The 22,994-nt window shown below is 50.0% G+C and overlaps 2 protein-coding genes across 6 annotated transcripts in view; one reads left to right on the top strand and one right to left on the bottom strand.

The window, feature by feature from the left end:
- The window catches only part of IGF2BP2 (insulin like growth factor 2 mRNA binding protein 2), a 147,700-nt gene extending 135,217 nt beyond the window's left edge, over positions 1-12,483 (top strand). For 3 of the 5 annotated variants that reach the window (XM_021005650.2, XM_021005649.2, XM_021005651.2), the window contains 5 exons: positions 1,315-1,431; positions 5,942-6,016; positions 6,296-6,427; positions 8,143-8,256; positions 10,393-12,483. In XM_021005650.2, coding sequence (XP_020861309.1) covers positions 1,315-1,431; positions 5,942-6,016; positions 6,296-6,427; positions 8,143-8,256; positions 10,393-10,494 — 540 coding nt within the window. In that variant the 3' untranslated portion in view covers positions 10,495-12,483. The other 2 variants (XR_002328062.2, XM_078154690.1) reach the window with 2 other exon arrangements.
- An 895-nt stretch (positions 12,484-13,378) lies between these two features.
- The window catches only part of SENP2 (SUMO specific peptidase 2), a 46,571-nt gene continuing 36,955 nt past the window's right edge, over positions 13,379-22,994 (bottom strand). The window contains exon 17 of the mRNA XM_021005623.2: positions 13,379-21,920. Coding sequence (XP_020861282.1) covers positions 21,858-21,920 — 63 coding nt within the window. The 3' untranslated portion in view covers positions 13,379-21,857. The remainder of the gene's footprint in view (positions 21,921-22,994) is intronic.

Below are 22,994 nucleotides of genomic sequence, written 5' to 3'. Positions count from 1 at the left end.
GGAGAGAAATCACAGAAAATCAGCCAGCAGGCTCAGACTCTGGGTTGGGGTGCACACCTCTCCTCCCCAGCAAGCATGCGGAACGAGCAAGGCCCATGGCAGCAGATGCTGATCAAACTGTCCATATGCATCTATGAAGCCTTGGGAGTGGGCGCACTCCGGAGGGCTTCCTCTGGGGCTGGCAACTTCTGGGAGCCAGCCTTGCAGCCAGCCAGGCCTGGCTTCCGGTCCCACCCCTGGCACATCATGGCTGTGTGATCCTGGACAGGAAACTCTCACTGCATCTAGGCGCTCTCTAAGGCCTTCAGTGGGAAAGGGAGTTTCCTTGTCTGGGAGTTCCTCGAAATGATGAGATCCCAGGTCTCGACAAGGTGTCTCCCGATTTTGTGGTGACTGGTGCGGACAGCTTGGGCTGGGGACTGCTTGGTGTCTCTGCCTCACTCCCCAGTGCCTTTTGTGCATTTCCCTGGGAACAGGCAGAGGGACCGTTTCCAGGCTGTCCTGAGAGCCCCAGAGATCTCCCTTTCCTCTGCTGGAAGGAGGACATATGGACAAAGCCTTCCCGCTGGGGAGGGGTGGGAAGAGATCGCCTTCTGGCCTGACTGCTGACTCCAGTCCCTCCTCCCTCCTCTTCCTATCCCATTCTGTAACTCTTCTCTTGGGAGTCCACCAAGACCCTCCCTTCCTCCTTTCTTCTCTCCACATCAGCCGGACTGCAGCCGTCCTCCTGACTGCTTCATCTTATCAGGTCTCCCAGAGCACAAGCAGGGGAGGGGTTCGCTGTGGCCACAGGATTCTGCAGGGGCTGGTCTGGCTGCTCCTTAAACAGGCCTCTGACCTTCTCCTAGTTCACTCCTAGTCCTGAAGACTAGTCCTCTGGTATCTAACATCCCTTGGTCACATGGTCTAGAGGGCAGAGTCAGGGGAGTCAAATCCCCCCACCCCCACCCCGTGTTAATTGTCTCTGTGACCCTTAGTACATTTCACTTCCCTGGGCCTTGGTTTGCTCTTTTCTCAAATGGGCTGGGCGAATGGGAGGGTAGGACACGATGTCCTCTGAGGCCCCTTCTCCCTCCCGATCTCGGGTTTTACAAAACCTGTCCAAGCATCAGCTAAGTCAGCTGGGCTGGACGGCCTCCCTTCTGTAGCCTCTGGGTGGTCCCAAATGGCCTCTGTGAGTGCCAGGTTCCGTGGCTTTAGTTTGGGGGCGTAGGATGGGGGCTGGCCGGGATGGGCTCCGAGGCCCCGTCCAGCTCTGGCCGATGTCGAGCCTGTTTTTGAGGGGGTGTTCCTGTCTCTCCTCCCCTCCCTCAGGTGCCTGAACAGGAAGTGGTATACCTCTTCATCCCCACACAGGCTGTGGGGGCCATCATTGGCAAGAAGGGCCATCACATCAAGCAGCTGGCCAGATTCGCTGGGGCCTCCATCAAGGTAAGGGGGCTCATTTGCTCATTCAGCGTGCAGACACTGGGCTGAGTGCTGGAGACACACAGATGAAAGCAAACCGTCTCTGCCCTGGGGAAGCTTCCGCTCTGTGGATTCTTTCACTGTGTTTTTTAAGCGCCTAATCTGTGAGAGGCGCTCGAGACACAAGGTCAGCAGTGAAATATTCCCTGCCTTCAAGGAGTATCCATTTTACTTGGGGCTGGGGAGCCAGGCAGGTCACAATGTGTGAACTGGCAGGAGGAGGAGGGATGGGCTAAGCCACAACCTCTGCGTTTCTGATGTGCAGTGCTGCCCGGACCAGGCCAGATTGCTCATTTAAAGGGGGGGAAAGCCTTTTGAACAAAGGGCTCTTTGAAAGGGATGAGCATCCTAAAAGGGGGGGGGGCCCTGCCCCAGTGATGCAAGCACAGCTGATGTCCTTGGATTGGCCAGAGAGGCCACTTTGAGCCCGAGAAGGCCACCATCTCTGTGTAGTCTGATCCCCACATCCTGTAATCCCCTAAAATGGGCAGTCATCAGAGAGGCTGAGAGGGAATGGTTCTTGGCCCCTGGCTGGGCTCCTAGCCTCCAGATCGGCTCGGCCTCCTGGCTGGGATGCCAAGCAGTCCCCCACGGCCTCCTTCGACACCCGGGCAGACAGAGCTTCAGTTGTTACAGAAAAGCATGGGCTCCCATGAGACAGCCTGGACTTCCAGAGAAGGGGGTCTCGTGACTTGAAGGTGGAGAGGGCCAACACTCCTCCAGAGCTAGGCAGAGCTCAGAGGGCAGCGAGCATGTTGGAGGAGAAGATACTCTGAGTGGTGTAGAAGGCAGAGCATGTGGGGCAGGGTCAGAACAAAGTCATTCAATCTCCCCCCCCCCCTTTTTGGAGAAGATGTGCCTGGGGCCTAAAAGGGAGAGTGACTCAGCCCGGGTCACACAGAAAGTTAGTGGCAGAGCCAGGACTTGACACCTCATGTGGGGCATTGGAAAGAGGGCTAGATTTGGAATCCAAGGCCCCACCTTCCAAACCGGGGTCCGTCTGGCCTGGGGCAAGATGGCCCTCAGGTCTCCCTTCCCTAAAATGGGGAGCTCTAACCATACCCCCAAAGGCCTGGAGTCAGACGGACCTGAGGCCTTACTTACTAGTTGTATGACTCTGGGAAAGTCACTTAATTTGTCTCCCTCAGTTTCCTCATCTGTAAAATGGGGATAATAACACCACTTCCCACATAGGGTGACTTGCCCAAATTAAGTGGCAGAGGTCTCATAGTTCCACGATTAGCTCTCTTTAAGTGGAAGGGACCTCAGAGGCCATAGCCCAACCCACTCGTTTTACAGATAAGGAAACTGAGGCCCAGGGAAGCAAAGCGATGTGTTCAAGGGCTAAAGGTCAGAAGTGACAGAAGTAGGATTTGAACCCAAGTCCCTGGCACTCTGGTAATGGCAGTAGCTTGTGTTTCTTATATCTCTTCTAATTTTATTTTTTAATTTTTTAATTTTTTATTTTTTGGAGCAGCAAAACTGACTCAGTTTATTTTTCTGAAGGTACAGAATATACATAGAGAAAATCCATCCTAACTTCAAAGAGTCCTCCCCGTGAGACACTCCCCAAAACATCTGCTAAGGATGTGATAACATACATTTCCTCCTTATCAGAGTTCCTAGATAGGGTTGTAAATTCCAAGGCTTTTTCCTGGTGCCTATATAGAGGAGTGAATATGTAAATCTAAGGTTCAAAGAGTGTATCTCTTCTGATTTTAGACCAGGACTTCTTAACCTGAGATCCATAAATTCATGGGTAGATTGCAGGGGGTCCATAAATTTGGATAAGAAAGAAAATTATGTCCTTATTTTCAGTAGCTTCTAACTGAAATTTAATTATTTAAAAACATGGTTCTTCGAAGGGCTCCTTCATGTTTCCCAGCTGGCTGCCGGGGACCTCGTCACAAAGAAGGCTAAGAACCCCTGGCACGTGAGGCCAGGCCTTGTGTGCCCAGGGTCTGGTACGGAGGTACCCAGGAAGGTGCTATTCTCCAGACAAGCCTGGGGGAGAGGTAGTGCCCATTCATCCTGCAGATGAGGAAGCTGGGGCTTACTCAGGCTCCCAAAGCTCACTGCAGAGTCAGATCTCCAGGACTGGCCTCTCCTCCCCTCCCCCTCGCTCACACCTTGTGGCCCAGAAGGCCTTTTGTGTGTGGCCACTCAAGAGAGCTGCACAGGGGAGAGAGGCCTGCTCGTCTCCCTGGTATACGGGCAATATCCTTTTGCCAAGAGCAGAGGTGAGAGGGCAGAGCTAGACCTTTAGCAACCAAAATAACAGCAAGCATTGATTAGGCACCTGCTGTATGCCTGGCACTGTGCTAAGCACTGAGGATACAGAGAGACTGAAAGGCAGTTCTTGCCCTCAGGGAACTTACTTTCTACCGGCTTTGTACAAAGGGGATAGTGGAGCACATCAGCAGGTGTAAATGCCGAGGACTTACTGTATAACTAGGGTGGGGGTAGGACCAGGAAACGCCTCCTGTGAGAGGTGGCCCTTGAGGTAGGCTTTGAAGGGTGTTGGGGATCGATTCTGAGAGGCAGAGCTCAGACGGATGTCCATCCCGGGCACGCAAGACAGTCTCAGCAAAGGTGAGAAAGTGAGACGTGGCGGGTTAGGTCCGTTTGGCTGGACCAGAGAGGGTGTGAGTGGGAGTAGAAGAGCTGGAAAAGGCCCAGAGGGGTGTTTATGCTTGATCCAAAGACGATAGGGAGCCATTGAGATTCCTTGAGGACTGACGTAATCAGACTTGGGCTTCAGGACCATTTCTGGCAGCTGTGTGGAGGATGCTAGATGAGAGAGCCGGTGCCTGGGCTGCGCTCAGTCGGGCTGGCCGACGAGTGGTTAACGTGGCCAGTTGAGAGGGGGGGAAGGGGGTCTTCCCAGCTTGCACTGAATGAGGAATCTGTGAATCATCCATCAGTCACCAGGCTGTGGGCTCAGGCAGGGAGGGGCCTTTGTCAGCAAGGATGACGTGTGACTTGGCCCCAGGGGCCATGGCGTCAGAGCACCAGAAGACACTGTGCGTCACTGCCTTGACTTTCCCCCTCTCCTCAAGACAAGGATGTGAGTTAATGCTGATTCGGGATCTTAAAATGGTGGGTGCAGTTTCAGCCCCATCTCTTTGCTCCTAGCCACAGGGCTTTGGGGCTGCTTTTAGCTGCCACGGTCTGGGCTTCTTGGGGGTGCAGGAGGGAAGGTGAAATGTGAGATTTTTTTCTTCCCCCAGATCCATGATTTCATTGGCATAGGGTGGGGTACAGTCATTCCCTCCACCCCCAGAGGTCAGGCACTCTGGAGGCATTTATCGAGTGCCTCCTGTGAGCCAGGCATTATCCTAAGCTCTAGATGCAGGCCGTGACAGTGCAGAAACCAGTCTCTTCTCCAGAAGCCTGCGTGGCACATAGTAGGTGCTCGATAGCCGAGTGAGTGAGTGGTTCTCCTAGAGGAGGGAATTCAGTATGCATATAGATAAAGAAAGAGAGAATAACTGGAGTGAGAAGAAAGGAAGCTCTAACCTTCAGAGAGAGAGAGAGAGAGAAACCTCCAGAACAAAGGGGCAGGAGGTGTGAGGAGGCCTGTGGGGATGCCGTAATGCAGAGTCTCCTGAAATAGGAAATCCTCTCCATCCCATTCTTGGCTTCCTCACGGTGGCCATCACTCCCCACTCTCCGATCAGGAAAGGCTTAGCTCCTCCTCTCTCATCTAATAATAGCAATGGCCAGTGAAGTGCAGTGTTGCCCCATCTCCTCCAAGCAAGGGCATGGAGGCTGGGGAGGGGAGGGGAGGGGAGCTGTGGGATAAGCTCACAGCTCGAGGCCAGCAGTTCTCAAATTGCTTGGTCTAAGGGCTAAAAATTGCTAAGGCCCCCGAAGAGCTTCTGTTTATGTGGGTTGTAATCATTATTTACTCTGTGAGCAATTTAGTTTTTAAAAAATATTCACTTAAAAATAACATTAAATCTATTCCATAGCAATGTGAATGCCATTCTTTAATGAAAAAGTAAATGTTTGTTGAACGCAGTCTTTAAATTGGGTGGTTATTTCTGGTGGGAAAGAAGAGGTTTGAACGGGACAGGCAGGAAGGTGTGCGTTTCCCAAAGAAGGAGTTTAGAGAAGAGAGGCATGGCCAGAAGGCACGGGTGCTCCGGGCTGGCTGCGTCCAGGCCTGGAATGCCTTCCCTCCCTGCCAAGAGTCCTTCTCTTCCTTTCTGACACCACCCAGGCGCCGTCCTCCACATGAACCTTTTCCCAGGTCCTCAGCTGCTGGTGCCACCCACCCTCCCCCAAGTACCTTGCATTTGACTCCTCTGCTTACGTCTGCGTGTCCTTTCTATGTGTGCTTGTTTCCCCGTGAGAACGTGAGCTCCTTGTGAGTGAGAGATGATTTTGTTTTCTGTACTTGGCACACAGTAAGCACTTAATAAATGCTTATGGATCAATTAACCTGTTGTCCCTTGCCGTGCATTTCCAGATTGCTCCTGCTGAAGGCCCGGATGTCAGTGAGAGGATGGTCGTCATCACCGGACCACCTGAAGCCCAGTTCAAGGTCAGTGCCTTGACCCCGCCACATCCGTGCCCCTGTGCCAGGCTCTAGGGCCAGAGTGTAGCCTGTCAGGATTGAGAATTGTCTGTCTGGTGGGGGACGCTGCCCTGGGGAACGTGGAGCTCAGATGGAGAAGGCGCAGACGCTGTCGAGAGGCTTGGGGCCTCTCTGGGAAGCTGTCCAGGTCCTCCTCCTGCCCCGGGTCCCATCACTGATCCCCTCCTGCTAGCTGAGCAGCAGGGGGCTGGACTAACTGTATCTTCTTGGCACTCCCTTTCTCAGGCCCAGGGGCGGATCTTCGGGAAACTGAAGGAGGAGAATTTCTTTAACCCCAAAGAAGAAGTGAAGCTTAAGGCTCACATTCGAGTGCCCTCCTCGGCCGCTGGCCGTGTGATTGGAAAAGGTGGCAAAACGGTGAGTCTCCCTTGGCTGTGACCCTATCCTGGGGCCTTCCCTCCCTCCCCATGTTTGGTCCTGTTACTCCTCAGCTGCCCACGGCTCCTGGAAAGAACTGGGGGACTCCAGGGGTTAGCCCATTTCTGCCCTGTGGAAACTGAGGCAGCTGAAATGCAGCCAGCAATCCTGAGCAAGAGAGGCGTGGTTGGACCTAGCTCACTTTGGTGGCTGAATGAAGGATGGATTGGAGAGGGGAGGGACTTCAAGCAGGCAGGAGCCCCCCACCTTCCCCAGCAGGGATTGCAGCAGTCTGGCGCTAAGGTGATGAGGGCTGCACTAGGGTGGGAGCAAAGTCAGAGGACAGACGTGTTTGAGAAGTGTTACGAAGGGAGAAATGACAGGATCGGCAGCAGAGCGGATGAGGAGGGAGGAGATGGAGGAGGTGAGGGCGCCCCCAAGGTTTCTTTCGAGTCTGGGGGATCAGAAGGAGTGTCTCTGGGGCAGCTAGGTGGCGCAGTGGATAAAGCACCAGTCCTGAAGTCAGGAGGACCTGAGTTCAGATCTGGACTCAGACCAAACACTTGACACTTAATAACTATAGCTGTGTGACCCCGGGCAAGTCACTCAACCCCAACTGCCTAAAAAGAAAAAAAAAGGAGCCTCTCAGATTTTCAGTTGATTTCTCCAGTTTGGCCTGGCAGGGGGCTCCCCTTTTTCCTCTAGCCCAGGGGCATGGAGGGGATGCCAAGACCTGTGGCCACCACGTTCTGTCCCACACTTGAACACTGTCTGAGGCAGGAAATGTCAGCATCACACCGTAACGGGTCTGTCTTGTACCTGTGGCACTCTCTGGATGAATTGTAGTGGCGACCAGGAGAGTGGGAGCAGCAGAATGGACGTCCGGAAAGAAACATTTCAGGGGCTCGTAGGGTCATGGGTTTAGAGCTAGAGAGGGCCTCTTGTTCACTCCTTGTGTCTTACAGAAGAGGAACCTAAGGTGCGGAGAAGGGAGATGACTTGGATCATAAACTCATAGACGGGGATAACTCATAATACGTGGGGTCACCTCGAAGATGGACAGAGACAGCTTTACCTCTCTGACCTGTCAGGGCCATAAGGGTTCCGGCATGAGGTTGGGCCACTGTCAGAGGCAGCTAAAAGTGAAGTCTGACTGAGAGGCGAGGCTTCTACCCCGCCACTTCAGGGCTGTCATCCAGAGTGCTGTCTCTTCTCCTTGGCACCTAGCCAGATCCTTCAAGGAAGTAGCATGATTTATTTGCAAAAAAAAAAAAAGAAAAAGAAAAGAAAGAAACAAAAAACAAACAAAACCTCCAGAACTCTCAGAGGGAAGATACAGATTTTTATTCCTGGCTCTGCTACTAGCTGTATGACCTTGGATAAGTCTCTTCACCTCGAAGCCTCACGGTGCTGTTCTGTAAAATGAAGAAGTTGCATTCAGTCTCTCTGGCCCCTTCCAACTGTTGCAGGTCTGAAATCAACATGGCTACTTCTTAGCCACCGTGTGGTGAAGGATGGGCTGGTGGGAAGAGGAGATCAGTGCCTCTCTTTGCCTGTCAGCTCCCTGTAACACTCGCTGCTGCCTCCTTGCCTTTCCACTCTCATCCCTCCAACCACTGTCTCTACCAGAAATACAACTCCAGCTCTCTTCTAATTAAACACTTTTTTTTTTACTTCCTGTTCCCTCTCTACCCTCTCCTCCCCATCTCACACAGGTGAATGAATTGCAAAACTTAACTAGTGCAGAAGTCATCGTGCCCCGGGATCAGACGCCCGATGAGAATGAAGAAGTGATTGTCAAGATCATTGGCCACTTCTTTGCCAGTCAGGTACCTGTGGTTTGGTTTCCTCCATCCCTTTAACCTTCTGGCCAAGCTTTGAGGGATCTAATCATGGTGGTCAGTGGGACCTGGAGGCCTCTTGCTTCCAGATTCCCCAGACGCACTGCCCACACCCGATAGATGTTCTTTATACATTTGATTGAGTGATTTATGAGGGTTTCCCGCTGGTCTTGTTTTTCCTTTGTCCCTGGCAAGGCAGTGCCCGGGGCAGAACTCCCCTGGCCTCCTCAACATCCCTCACTGTGCATCTCATGGGAGCTCCCACCTTGTGTACCTGTCAGGCTCCACGGGGAGATCAGGCAAGGAGAAAAAAAAGATATCTTAGTGAATTCAGTGGTTCAAGCCCATGCATGTTAGAAGCTCTGTACAAAAGGCTGTACTCAACTTTCCTCTGCCCAGCCTGCGCTGCTGCTTGGAAGCCTAGGTCTCTTCTACTCGGGCAAGGGCAGACTCAGGTTGCTGAATTTGGAGTCAGAAGACCTTGGTTCACATCCTGCTTGACACCTTGGTGGTCCTTGGGAAGTCACCCCCTGTCCCCACTCCCGTTCCTCTCCTGCTCACAGCCTCGCGGATCTCAGTTTCTTCATCTGTGGTAGACTAGAGGACTCTGAGGCCCCTCCCAGATGCCCAAACTGAGGTGCTCTGATCAGGCCCCTAGGCCACGGAAAGCAGTCGCCCAGTGAGCCACCAGCCAGGAGAAATCCTGTTTTCTCTTCTTTGGGAAGTAGGTGCTTAAATGAATGCTCGGCCATTGAGCCTGGCTGTGTGATTACCTGTGACTGCAGGCAGGTCTTAACATCTCTCGGCCTCAGTTTCTCCATCTGTAAAAGGAGGGAGCCTGAGGTCACTTCCTGCTTTAGACACCATTCGACTCCATCTTCCTCTGACCTCACTTGGTCTTAGCTCCCTGTAGGTGTCCGAGGGAGCTGCTGACCCCCCAGCTCTCCCAGACCCCACTGGGCAGGCAGTCAGAGGTGGCCTCGGTGTGTGTGGAGATGGGAAGAAGTGCTCTGAGCTCCCTTCTGGCTCCTCTTCTCTTGTGCCTCTGCTACTTAATATTTGTATGGCCTTGCCAAAGTCCTTCTCATTGGAACCTCAGTTTCTCCTCTTACACAATGAGAGCCCTCTTAACACCTGATCTAGGATGCTGGGGCCCCCGGGAAACTCAGCTCCTTTGCTGGTTCTCTGCGTCTCCTGAAAGCCTGGGTGGGAGCAGCTTTGGGAACACACACCCAAACTGGGGTGTGGAATGACCGCAGCCCTCATTCATCCGTTCTGTCCTGGTATTGTGCCTGGCCCAGCTTAAGGGAGCAGCCCTGAGCTCCCTGCGGGCACTGGGCATTCCCCAGCTGCTGCTTGGCCCTGCGCTTTGCCCTGGGCCTCCGCACTCATTGATTTGCTATCTAGAAGGTCCAAAGAAGAGGACTTGTGGCAGGCTGGGGAGTGGGCTTGGTTTGTCCTTTCTGTTGGTGCCTAGGTCAATGCCTTGAGCCTGCCCGGGGTGCCCCCACCCCCGATCCCCATCCCTCTCTCAGCTTAGCTGCCAGCTCATCTCGAGGGAGTCCCAGGTGCTACTGTTGGGGCTCCAGCTACATATGGACTCAAAGTCTGGTTCCCCTCTCCCTTTCTGTTTCTCTTTCTCCCTGTGTCTCTGTGTCTTCCTCTCTCTTTACCCCGCCTCCACCTCCTGCCTTCCCTCCTTTACAACTCCCTCTTCCTTTGTGGTCCCTTCTCTCTCTCCCTCCCTGATCTCTCCTATCTCTGCCTCTCCCTTCCTATCATACGCCCTTTCTTGACTTCCTTCCCCTGCCCCTATCTTCTGTTAACCTCTCCCTTTTGTCTTGTTCCTTTTCTCCTTTTCTGTTCTGTCACTCCCATTTCTTTTCTCCTCCGTCCATCACTTCTGCCTCCTTTTTCTTCTTCCTTCTCTCTCTGCCCATCCCTCTGTATCTCTCCCCATCTCTGTCTCTGTCCTTCTGCCCACCCGTCTGGTCTGCTCCCTCTCTCTCCTCTGTCCACCTCTCCATGGGTGTATCTCCTTCCCCTGCCTTGGTCCCTGCCCCTCTGTGTGTGTGTGTCTCTCTCTCTCTCTCTCTCTCTGTGTGTGTCTCTCCCTGGCTGCAGACGGCCCAGCGCAAGATCAGGGAGATTGTCCAGCAGGTGAAGCAGCAGGAGCAGAAGCATCCTCAGGGAGCGCCGCAGCAGCAGCAGCAGCGAACCAAGTGAGAGGCTGCCTCGGGTACAGGCCAGCAAAACCACCACAGATGAATGTAGCCCTTCCCATGCCGGACAAAACAAGACCAAACACAGACAGACAGATCGGGGAGCAAACCAAAGACCCTCCTGAGAAAAATAAGGAGGCTGCCCAAGGCTGGGACTCTGCAGAAACCTTGAGAACGCTTGCATCCCACGGCTAGGTGGCCCCGGGGAGAAGGTGGGATCAGGAGCATGTGATCATCCAGATGCTGGACCAGGTGTGCCTGAGCATCCCCTTTGCCCTGCACGCGTACACACGCACACACACGCACACACACACACACATACATACATACATACATACATACATACATACATATGCAAACACATACCAAGCAGGGACCTGGCCCACCTGGCCCCAGGGTTTCTGCAGGCTTCCCCGATGACAATACTCCCATTCCCCGTGCAGTCTAACTCCCATGACTCTATCCCTTAAGTTGGACTAACATAGGTGGACGTGTTCAAAACAAAGCTCAATTCTCACCCAGTTTTTGGAAGAAACACAAAATTGGTTCTGTACACACATGTATGTACATGTACAAGGGGTCAAGAAGTTCTATCATATGTGCTACCCAGGCGTACCAGGCCATGCCTACAGCATTACTATATTGTAGAACTGATATATATCGGTAACTCGACTAACTCCAATTTAAAAACAAATTATTAATTTTTTTATTTCCTTTGGAAGAGAAAGCAGGCTCTTCTAGAGTTTAAAGTCACCCGCTGGGAGAGCTAAAGGGGTAGAAGCAGCTTTAGAAACGCTGGCACAAAAATTGAGGAGGGGGAGGGGGAGGGAGGGGGCTTAGGAAGGTACTAACAGCACCGTGCAGTTGGGCATCAGCTGTGTGTGCCAACAGAAGGGATACCGTCTTTGAGAAGAGGAATCTCTTGTCTCCCTTCATCTGTATACAGCTCACATATCCTTTCCTTTTTTTTTTTGCTTCACAGGTTCTAAACTGGTTTTGCATACAGCCATATAATTGTGTCTTTTCCTCCCCCTCTCTGCTCCAGTTTTTCTTGTCCTCCTCCCCTCTCCCTTCAGTCTCTCTTCCTTCTCTCCTTCTCTCTCCACACCCCCAGGCAAAGCAGTGCTCAGAGTAACACATCACAGAAAAAAAATCAAACAGCCACAACTTCTATTTAGGTGATTGAATAGGAAAGGAAACAGTCTCAATGGTACTCATTCCAGCAATCTTCAAAAAGGAAAGAAAAAATAATCCCACTCAGAAAAAAACAACTTTTGTCTTTTTTACATCTGTTTATTTAGGACATAGCCACCAATTTGTGGGGAAGTAATTTTCTTTCTTACAAACAAATCAAAAACAAGTGGGGAAAAAACAAAAAAAGAAAATTACCAGAGGTTGTTGGCCCACAACATAGAAATTGCAAATTGAAAAAACAAAAATGAACAAAAAAAAATTTAAAGGAAAAAACAAAAAACAAACAAAAAAAACTACCTCAGGTGTTTTTGTACCTCAGCACCTTGATCTTGTGTTTCCCTTTTAGAGATTTTGTATGCCTTGTAAACTGAGAGTTGGAGCATTTTTTTTTATTTTTTTAATAAAATCAAGTTGGAAAAAAAAAATAGATGCCATCTAGGAGGTGACATCCAGGTGTGCGCCAACCATTCTCAGCTGTCCTAGGCTGGCTGACAGCTGATGGCCTTCTTTAGGGCAGACCTTGAAAATGTTTATTGAAAAAAAAATGATTAAAAGAAAAAACCAGGGAAAGAAAGGCTTAGCAATGTCCTGAGTGTGTTAATAGAGTACGTGCCATTAGGGTTTTGTGCGCTAAAGGATGAACATGTTACTGGTCTATGTGAAATTGCCGATGTGCCAACAGACTGCAATGCCAGTTTCCTCTACTGCAAACAGTGTTCTGTGAAAAAACAAAAAACACACAAAAAAAATAACAAAAAAAAAAGGCAAAAAAAAAAAGAAATATATCCAGCTAACAAGAGCCGACTTAGTCGTGATCTCGTTTATTTTCAGCCTGGCTTCAGCCAAGGGATACTTCCCAGAGGATCTGTGGGGATGAGGAACTCAGGATGGAGGTCACAGGGAACCTTGGGAGGCAGAGCTGTGGGTGTGGGATGGGGAGGAAGGGACATGATAGAACGAAATAACGTTGACTTTTAGGATTGACACCCAGCACCAAGTGTATCTTGAGTCTGAGGTTTCATTCAACAGCAAATAGCTGAAGATGTGTTGTGTGGAAAGCACACTGGTGGTCTGTGGTACTCGGGAGCGTAGAACACAGGTTCTTTCTTTCTCCCAGGAGCAGTGCTTTAGCTGTGACAATAGACACATGCAAAGCAGGACTGTCATCCACTCTCACTTGGTCTTCCTCAGTCCCCATTTAATGACCATCTCCGTGCTGATGGCTGTCACATCTACCTGTCCTGCCCCAGCATCTCTGCTGACCTCCATTCTCACATCTCCAGCCGCCTCTCAGACATCTGTTGCCAAGGCCAGTCGATTTCACTTGCGCAACATCTTTTGAATGACACTGCCACCCCTCTAGTGCAGACTCTGAGGAGAGCTAGGAAAAATGACAAGAGTTGTTTGGATGTTTCCAAACTGGGAGTGGAGCCAGAGCAGCCGTGCAGCAGGGAGGCTGATGGGAAAGTGGGAGTGAACTACACACACCCGACAGGAGGGAATAATACCCACACTGGATCTCAGGTCTGTTGGGATCCCATAGGTGGTCTGTCCACGGGGACTGTTCTGTAGCATCTGATCATGACACAGAGTTCAGTATGACCCAGTAGTGAACTGCTGGGGAAGCAGCCTTGCAAAGGATTCCAGCAGGCGTGGGAGATGGCGCCGTTTGGTTGAAGCAAGAAACAGACCAGTTAGTCAACAGTCATTTATTTATTAAGTGCTTACTATGTGCCAGGCACTCGCATGAGGTGCTGGTGAAAGAAAGAAAAACCAAACAGTCCTTGCCCTCAAGGAGCTTACATTCTAACGGGGAAGACATACAAAAATAACCAATACATACAAAATACAATACAGAGCAGATGGTCATGAGAACCAGCCTTAGAGGGGACACCACCAGCAGCTGGGAGGACCAGGCTCCTGGCACGGGGGTTGCTCCAGTGGAATCTCAAACAATGCCAGACACGGGGAACAAAAGGCACAGAGTCCAGGAGAGGAGGTTCTTGTGAAAGGAGCAGCAAACAGGCCAGTATGTCTGGATTGTAGAGCGCATGGAGGAGCACAGGGAAAAGTAGGAAGGGGCAGGCTGTGAAACAGACAACATCGTATCCGATCTTGGAGGTAATGGGGAGGCAGCTGGTGGCTCAGTGGATAGAGCACTGGGCCCGGAGTCAGACAGACCTGAGTTCAAATCCAGCCTCAGACACTTTCTAGGAGAAGAAAATGGCAAATTCCTCCATTATCTTAGCCAAGAAAAGCCTTGGACAGACAGTCCATGAGATCACAGAGAGTGCGATGTGACTAATGGAATGAATAATAGGGAGTCTCAGTTTACTGAGCAGGGGGTGACATGGTCAAACTTAGGCTTTAGGAAAATCACCTTGACAGCTGAGATGGAGAGGAGCTTGAGGCAGGACAACTGGAAGGCTACTGCAATAATAGAGGTGAGAAGCAAAAAGGGCCCGACTTAGGCTGGTGTCCAAGTAAGGAGATGCTATGAAGAAAGCAGCTCCAAGGTTTGACAACTGAAGAGACACGTGGGGTAACGGGCTGTGAGCGTGTGGGTGAAGGACAAAGGTGTCAACAAGTAGTAGGAGAGGGGGGAGCCTTTGGGACGTGCATCATCCTGTCTAGGGGGCAGGTGGTGATGCTGGACATGGGAGCTGATGAGAGACTACAGAGAAAAGGGTGAAGGCCCAGGATAGTGCCACAGTTAGTGAGCAGGACCTGCATGAAGATCAGCAAGAATGACAGAGGTCAGGAAGGAAGAGAACCAAAAGACAGGAGGAGTCACCCACCAAAACCCAGGGAGCTTTTTATGCAGGAGGAAATGGCCAACAATGTCAAAGGCTGCAGAAGAGGTCAGGAAGCAGGAGGCCTCAGAAGAGGCTGGGAAATTTAGCAATTAAGGCTGGTCACTGGTGACTGAAGAGGCAGGAAACCAGACTGCAAAGAGCTTGGAAAAAAGGTGAGGAGACTGAGCAGGGCCACTGATTGTCGGCAGGTTCTCCAAAAAGAGAAGATGTCTCAAAAACAGCTGGCAGGCAGAGTAAAGAGCTAGTGAGGGTTCTCCTCACTAGCTCTTAGGCATGTCTCAGGCACGTTTTAGGTGCTAGGGAAGGACAGACAGACTGAAGATTAGGGCCAGGATAAGATGGTAGGGGGTGAGGAATGGGACCAAGAGCTTAAGTAAATGGGAAGGCCACATCATCTGGGACAGGGGCAAGTGGGGAGGAAATATCATAAGAAGGGATTAAGAATTCCCTCTCAAGGAATGGCTACAATCCTGTTGGCAAAGTAGGAGGGGAGGTCAACAGAGAGGCTGGGGAAAGTGTCATGAAAGAGCTGAGAGAAGAAAAGGTTTGGAACGACTTTGTGGTGAGTGGGATAAGAGAACAGTAGAACTGCCTTGCTGTAGTGAGGGCCCAGTTGAAACATCACCTTAGAGTGGACCCAATCAGCATGGTTCTATGACTTCCTCTAGTTCCATTTATCAGCACAAGTAGGAGCAAAGGAGGAGGTGGGTGCAGGCTGTGTGGGAGAAGGGAGACAGCAAAACTAAGCTAGAGAGGTAAGACTGGAGCCAGACAACGTGGGACATGGTAAGTGTCAGGCTAAGGATGTAGTGTTCTATCCTAGAGGACATGTGAAGGATCTAAAGGCAGGATGATGTGCATTAGGAAGACTTGGAACTGTGTGAAGCTATGTAGGAAAGTGGAGACTGGAGGCAGAAAGACTTGTCGAGACTCACAGGAGTGTAGAGCAGTAGTGGCCCTGGGAGGGTAGAACAGGAGGGGTCAAAGATGCCTCCATTTCATACCTGCTTGGGTGCGGCTGGGAAAGGTAAGGAGGGAAGAGTCAGAAGACGACTGAAGTTGGAAGCTGGGGAGGGAAGGCAAATCTGGAAGGAAATGGATGAGTGAAAAATACCCACCCCTAGTCACACATTTCCAATGCACAAGAAAGTCTCTGCTCTCAAGGAGCTTGGAGGAGAGGTGCTGGGACCCAGGCAGTCACAGGGATGGGGAGAGGAACCATGTGGGAGCTGAGTGATAAGGACTGATGCTTGTTCCTTCCCTCAAGGCTGGGTGGATTAAGTCCTCCAAGGAATGGTCTCTGGGCGTTGTGGCTAAGGAGTCAAAGTGAGCGAGGAAAAAAACGGTGAAGGGGCTGTTGAGTTACAAATGCTGTAAGAAAATGTGCGGCAGGGAGACTGAGAACCCTGCATTGGGTAATTGGTGACTGTGGAAAAAAGTTTCAGGGGAGAAAAGAAGATTGCAAGAGGTTGGGAAATTTGCAGTGAGGAAGTAGAAGCCACAAATACAGTTGAAAACGATTTTTCTAAAGAGAGTATGTAACAGCTGCAAAAGGATACAAGGGTCACAGGAAGGGTTCGGGATGGATTTTCTACCTCCTTAGGGTGGGAGAGACATGAACATGTAAGCAGGAGGAGCCCCTTAGAGAGAAAGAGACTGAAGTTTAGAGGTGGAATGATCCAACCAAATCCCTGAGAAGATGCAAGGGGTCAAGTGAGGGTGAGCCAAATCACTCTATAAGGGGAAAAGAAGGAGCAAGGGGGTGGAATAAAGTAGAAACAGCTACTTCACTGAGAAAAGGAGCAGGTCAACCAACTTTTTTAATAAGCGCTTACTTACTATGTGCCAGGTTCTGTGCTAAGCACCAGGGATATAAAAAGTAGCAAAAGACTACTCTGCCCTCAAGAAGCTTACATCTTAATGGAGGAGACAACATGCAAACAAAGATGTATAAAAAGTTATATACTTTTATATAAGTTTATAAAAAGAAAACGGAGAAGGCACTAGAATTAAGAGCAATTAGGGAAGGCTTCCTGTAGGTGAGATTTCAGCTGGGACTTAAAGGAAGCCAGAGAGGTCAGCAGTCAGAGGGGAAGGGGAAGAGCATTCCAGGCCGGGGGGACGGCCAGAGAAAATGCCCAGGGCCAAGATATGGAGGGTCTTGTTTACGGAACCCCCAAGAGGCCAGTGTCACTGGACTCAACAATCTGTGTAGGGGAAAAAGGGGTAAGAAGACCGGCAGGGGAGGAGGAAAAAGGCCAAAAAGAACATGGAGCCACTGAGATTTATAAGCAGGTGGGGGTGACCTGATCAGCCTTGAACTTCATGAAAATCACTTTGACAGCAGAACGAAGGCTAGATTTGAGTGGGGATGGGCGGGCAGACCCACCATCGACAGCATAGGCAGGAGGTGATAAGGGTTTGCACCAGAGCGGTGGTGGTGTAAGAGAAGAGAAGGGGGCCTGATTCTGAGAGGAAGAAAGGGATGCCAGGCAGCAAGGGAGGAGCAAAAGCAAAGCAGCAGAGTGGACCCGTGGAGAGCCAATGAGGCCACGGATTCACAGGTGGAGGGCGTGGGGGCAATCTGCTGAAAATGGTTACTGGATGACCATGGAGGGCAAGAAGTGAGGACAGCCTCCCTCTCTTATTTCTTATGGCTGGTGGAGACAGGCTGCAGATAGACTAATGGGAAGGCCATGAGCACAGATATGGCTCCTGGCAGATAATTAGGGACACACATTCTCTCATTTAATACCCACGGCAGCCCTGTGAGGCAAGCACAAGGCACCAGCCTGGTCCAGCCCTCTGCACTGTGACCCCAAGCTGAAATCAGACCACAGAAGTTGGAGCGGGAGCCGGAAGAACTCCCGGGGCTGTCTGGTCCAATCTCTCCATCATACACAGGAGGACATGGGGCCTTGGAGAAGTTCAATCAGGTCATTGAAAGAGTAAGTGGCGAAGCAGGGATTTGAATGCAGGTCCTGACTGCAGCCCTGCCCGTATTTCCACTGTACCTCCATGCTCCCCAAAGAAACAGTGACAATGCCATTGACATTCAATAGAGAGCCTTCCACCAATCCCGATCTCCACTGGTCCACACTGGGTGTGACTCTTGTGCAAGGTCCCCTAGAAATTTACCCGGGGTCTACCCACACCAACATTTCATTGCATGTGAAAGGCAGCAGAATATCCCATTAGCCTCACAACAACCCTGTGAGGTAGGAGTGACGAGCGACGTTTACAGAGGAGGAACCTGATGGTTCAGACAGACGGGGTCAGAGGCAGGTAAAGAGCCAGGGATAAAACTGAGGGCATTTTTAAGCCTACAGGTTTTAAAACAGCATTTGCTAGTAAAAGTTCTGCAGAGCAGTCAAGACTGGCTGCTGAAAATCAGTGTTGTGTGAAACTAATTTAAGTGATGGGGAAAAAGCTTTACCAAGGGAAAAGGCACAGCAGCCCTTCCCAGCTCTTCATGTGCATCTCCCACCAGCCTCCTTACTATGAGGACACATTCTTCTGGGCTCCCCCTCCTCTAGCTTTATTCTTAGTTTTACAGGATGGCTGGGGGACAGGGAAGGGAAATGAACATTAGGAAATGAAGGTGATCTGAAAACAAAGAGGTTTTAAAATAGAAGTTCCTGCTATTGCCCAAATGCTTCTCTGGTCCTTCAAATTTGTTCCTGTATTTGGATTTACATCTCACACTGTACAATGCAGTGATAACAATGCTACTCAAAGGCCCCGAACCCACCATTCCTTTCCTCGTAGGATTCTCAGGTGAAGAATAAGGGGGGCCAGTGCCCACAAACGACAGCTGGCTTGTTTCCCAAGAGCTCCCTGGGCAGTCAGAGCATGTTCTCCCATTGGGATGATGCTGTGAGGGGAGGCAAGGTTCCTGGACCAGCTCACAAAAGCTGCTTTCAGACTTCAGTCTGGTTTGGCTAGATTTCACCTATGATTTCACTTGGGCAGGAGGGACAGTACAAACGGGGGCCTCTATTTAAACTGAAGTAGACTCTCTTTTCCAACTATCTCTCTGCTGTCCCAATGACAATCTCTCCTCCACCAATGACCGTCTATCTCTCTGACATGCCTGGTTCCCTACAGAGAGGGGAGAGAGGGGCTCTGAGGTAAAGGGGCAGAAGTGCACATTGGAGAAAGGCAGGTTAGGGCCCTGGGAACCAAAGCTAGCAAAGGTGAGGGGAGAGGCAGGGTCTCCTGGGGCAGGAGAAAGGGACCCTCCCAACAGTATCAACAGTCTCCCTTCAGAAGCTAGTGGGTATATGAATTGGTCCAACCATTAAGGAAAACAATCTGGAACTACATGGGGGAAAAAGTGACTAAAATGTGCACACCCTTGACCTGGAGATCTTACAGGTCTCAACAGGAGGCAACTACCCCAAGGAACTCAAAGACAAAAGGAAGAGTCTCACAGCAGCATGTTCTGTGATGGCAGGGAATGGGAAATGAAGGGCTAGGCATCTGTTGGGAAATGGCTAAACTGTGATGCATAAATGCAATGGAATATCACTGCATCATAAGAAAAGGCAAATATAGACACTGAGAGAAACAGGGAAAGGTTTCTACGAACTGATGAAGAAGAAAGTAAGCAGAATTAATTCCTATGACAACATAAATAGGAAGAACATTAAACTTAAATGAACACTGTGTAAATGCAATGATCAAGCTTGACCACAGAAATGAGAACTGCCCCCCCCAAGAAGTGGGGGGCCTATGGGTGTGGAGTGGTACACATGCTGTCTACAATAAACCCTTTGTTACAAAGGAGGCTGGTCGCATGTGTGCAAAGGGCATCAATAAATCTTTTGGGGAACCTGGGGATGGTTAAGAGAATTAAAAAACCCACAGGACCAGGAAAATCTTAAGAGAAACTACACCAAACCACCAATACAAGAAACGCAAAACAAAACAACTGTCAAAGCCTCATCTCCAGCCCAGCAAATTATCAGAGATGACGAAACCCAGAAATCATTGACGTTGGGAGCTCTCGGGAGATAGGCACACTGTGAACTGGTCCAGTGTTTCTGGGAAATCATCTGGAATTCTAGGAGCTGAGTCACTAGACTCCTCATACTTGCTGACTGTGGGATGCCAGCACTGAGATCCCCGTAGGTCAACAACAGTCAAAAAGGCCCATCACTCACCAAAAGTCTCACAGCAACACTTTTTTGGTAGCAAAAAACTGGAAACAAAATGTGCGCCAACCGGCAGGAAACAGTTCAACAAACAGAAACTTACAGCACGAGAAATGGTGAATGTTGAAGAATTCATTGTGAACTGAGACATCACAAAATAAGCAGAAACCAGACAACAAACACAGCTACAACAAGATAATTAGCGAGGGAGTACAAAGTCCGAGGCTGAGTCGCCGTGCCCAGCTCTGCGCTCCATTCTGTTCCAGGGAGCGGCCCTTTCGGGGGGTGGGGGAAGGGGACACAGGTACACCCCGGTATCTACACTAGCCGACGCAGGCACAGAGCTGGCTTTGCTTAGCTGTTTGCATTCTTCGGGGGTGGGGTGGGGGGCTGTTTCCAGAAATAGCTGTGATAGAACAAATAGCATCAATAAAATTTAGCATTTAAAAATGTATTTAGGAGAAAGAAATTTTAAAAGCCCATCTGTAGTTAGAATGGGTCTAAAAAGGTTTGAGTCATTGAGACCTGGAGCTAATGAGTCTGACAGGCCCAACGCTTAAGAACAACTGAATCTTGGAAACGTACCCAATCTGTGCCTAGAGAAACGGGAGACCCAGAAAACACGCTCCGACCAGTCCGCGTGTGGACCGAGAGGGCGCCAGCTAAGGGCCTCTCTTCCCTCCTCGGAGCTCTGTGCATCCGTCTGCACAGGGAAGAGAGGCCACAGCCAGCCCGTGCCCACCGTGAGAGGCGGCTGAGCCCATCATCCCGTCACGCTGGGCACCGATCTATCTCCAGACACCAAAGCAAGCTGTGCTGGAAATTTAAAAAAACAAAACAAAACCAAAACAAAACCAAAAAAACCCTTTTCGGCATAGATTTACCAGGGCTGTTGGCCAGACAACCTTTTATTACATGGGGAAAGACACATACCAGGCACTAGAGACTGCAAAATGGGATTGGATCTTTCCTTATACCAATAAATATTCCTTCAAATCTTCAGAAAGTAGAAGCAGCACATCTGGATGCTTTTAAGTTTAAAAAAACAAGTTAAATACAAACTTTCATATGTAAAATAGATTATTCAGCAACAACCTCAGCCTTGTTAGGCTTCTTTCACAGATTTCAGCTCAGGAAAAAAAAATCCAAATAAGTACAAAACTTAACTTTAGTTTTATATAGAAAAAAGAAACTTTGAGAAAAATAGCTTTACCTCGGATAGTCTCTCTTGAAATAAACAATTCTTGCCACCTCCTATAACCTGGGGACTTTCCCCCAGTCAGCTGGAAGAAGACAGCAGTGGCAATCTTGGGTTCACAGTAATTACAAATCCAGTTACAGGAGCTAAGCCAAGTCTCTTCCTTTCCAGAAAAGGGAAACAAAGTCTCCCTAATAAAATCAAGCCAGTGTTCTGAAAGGGAGTGACTATGCAGGCAGGAGTTCTGGGATGGGATGGGATGGACAGTCAGATGAAGCAACTGCAATCACACTTGGCTCTAGTGGGGGTGACCCGCCTCTCTGCCTGCCGGCCCACAAGTCCCCAGGGTTCGGGCCAAGGCAGAGGCTGGAACCCAAGCACATCCATCCATCCGTCTGTCTGTCTGTCTGTCTACCTGTCTGCCTCTGTCGGTCTTCCCTCAGAGAGCTCCCTCCAGCTCCAAGGTAGCAGCCATTGTTGTAGAAGTTAAAACTTCCACCCCTCCCCTCTCCTAAGGTTTTTAGCCCAGGACCCAGCTAGAAGGAGTGGCTCAATGAATAGTCCTTTCAGAAATAAATATTCATAGAAGTAAATCTAGAGTTTCATTCGAAGGGGCAGGCACGGCCTCTGCCCAGTTCTTGAACACAAATTAACACACGCACACACACACTCTATATATAGATATATACACACACATAGACACATACACACAGAGTAAACCCTGCATTTCCTACATTCTTGAAGAAAAAAAATGTCCTTTAACCACACATGAAGTTAGTGTTTGTTTTCATAGGGACCGCCCAGCAGAGGATTCTGCGAGAGGGCACAGAGTTACAGGCGGGAGCTCAGTCTTCTGTGCCCCCAGGCCGAGGCTCCACATGCCTCCATGCAGGCCCTGCAGCTCAGTACCTGCAAAGCAGCAGAAGCGATGCTCATGAGGCATGAGGCCAATGGAACCATCGGGGAGCGTCCCGAGCAGCTGCAGGGAACAAGAGGGGGGCTCTCAGAGCAGCTGCTGATGAAGGATTTCCCACACCATCCTCTTCCGGAAGTGAGGCATCTGATTCTGCAAGGAATCACCCAAGACGTTACACAGGATCTCACGCAAGTGGGGAAAACCACTGTAACTTCACCGATAAGACACCTGGGTCCTCTCTGCCACTCTGGAAATCATTCTAAGAAAATTGCATTATCCAGTGCTAACCTCTTCCCTTCCACGAAATCCTACCTGTTACTCCTACATCAACTCCCCAGGCATGGAGAAGATGAAGCTTTTGGTTATCTGGAAAAGCTGGGGAGTGAGGTGTTCCTGCCAATCCAAAACGTGACTGGACTGAGAGTCACCACATCTAAAAATCCACAGTGCTGACTGGCAGAATGCCATTAAGCCCAACGTCAACTGGACCTGTTACAAGTGTGGGCATTGTATCCCAAGGTCCCCTTCACATACACAAAGTGCTTCAAGACTCCACTGAGCAGAGGAAAGAGGACTGGACTGAGTGTCAGAAGAGGGGAGCTTAAATGCCAGCTCTTGCCACCTGGAGGCTTCTGGGAAAGTCCTTTCTGTCTGGGCCTGAGAATCCCAGGACCTGAAGAGGTCAAAGAGAATGGAGACCACAGACAATAATCCTCTCTCTCTCTACCTCATACCTGACAAGCGGTTGTCCAGGAAGGGGGAGGCCACTACCGCCAAGGGCAACCCATTTCCCTTTTGCTCTGTGAGGAAGCTTATCTTTACTTCAAGGCCATAATTGCCTCTCTGCCTCAGTCTCCTAATCTGTAAAATGAGGGGGCTGAATGAAATGGTTTCTAAGGTCCCTCCCAGTTCTAAGTCCTAAGCAAATTAAAAGAGAAAGAAGAGTGAACTTCTGGCAGGATTCTGGGCTTGTTACCCAATTCTCAGAATTCTCAGGCCCAGCAGAAATTTTTCCCAGCCGTCATATGTGCTTACCCACATGCCTTTTCTCAGGTTAAGCATGAACAGCAATGATTTTTTTTTAATCCTCTCTTTAAAAAATACTACTTATCCTATGGGATAGCTCTTGGGGAGAGGGAAGGATACAGGGGATACTATGGTGATGTAAAAAACAGAAAACATTAATAAAAACTTATTTTTAAAAATGAACAACAGTAAGAAAGA

Source organism: Phascolarctos cinereus, unplaced genomic scaffold, assembly GCF_003287225.1.
Source record: "Phascolarctos cinereus isolate Bilbo 61053 unplaced genomic scaffold, phaCin_HiC Scaffold_5;HRSCAF=322, whole genome shotgun sequence".
Taxonomy (NCBI): Eukaryota; Metazoa; Chordata; class Mammalia; order Diprotodontia; family Phascolarctidae; genus Phascolarctos; species Phascolarctos cinereus.
This window is presented reverse-complemented; position numbering and strand designations above follow the sequence as displayed.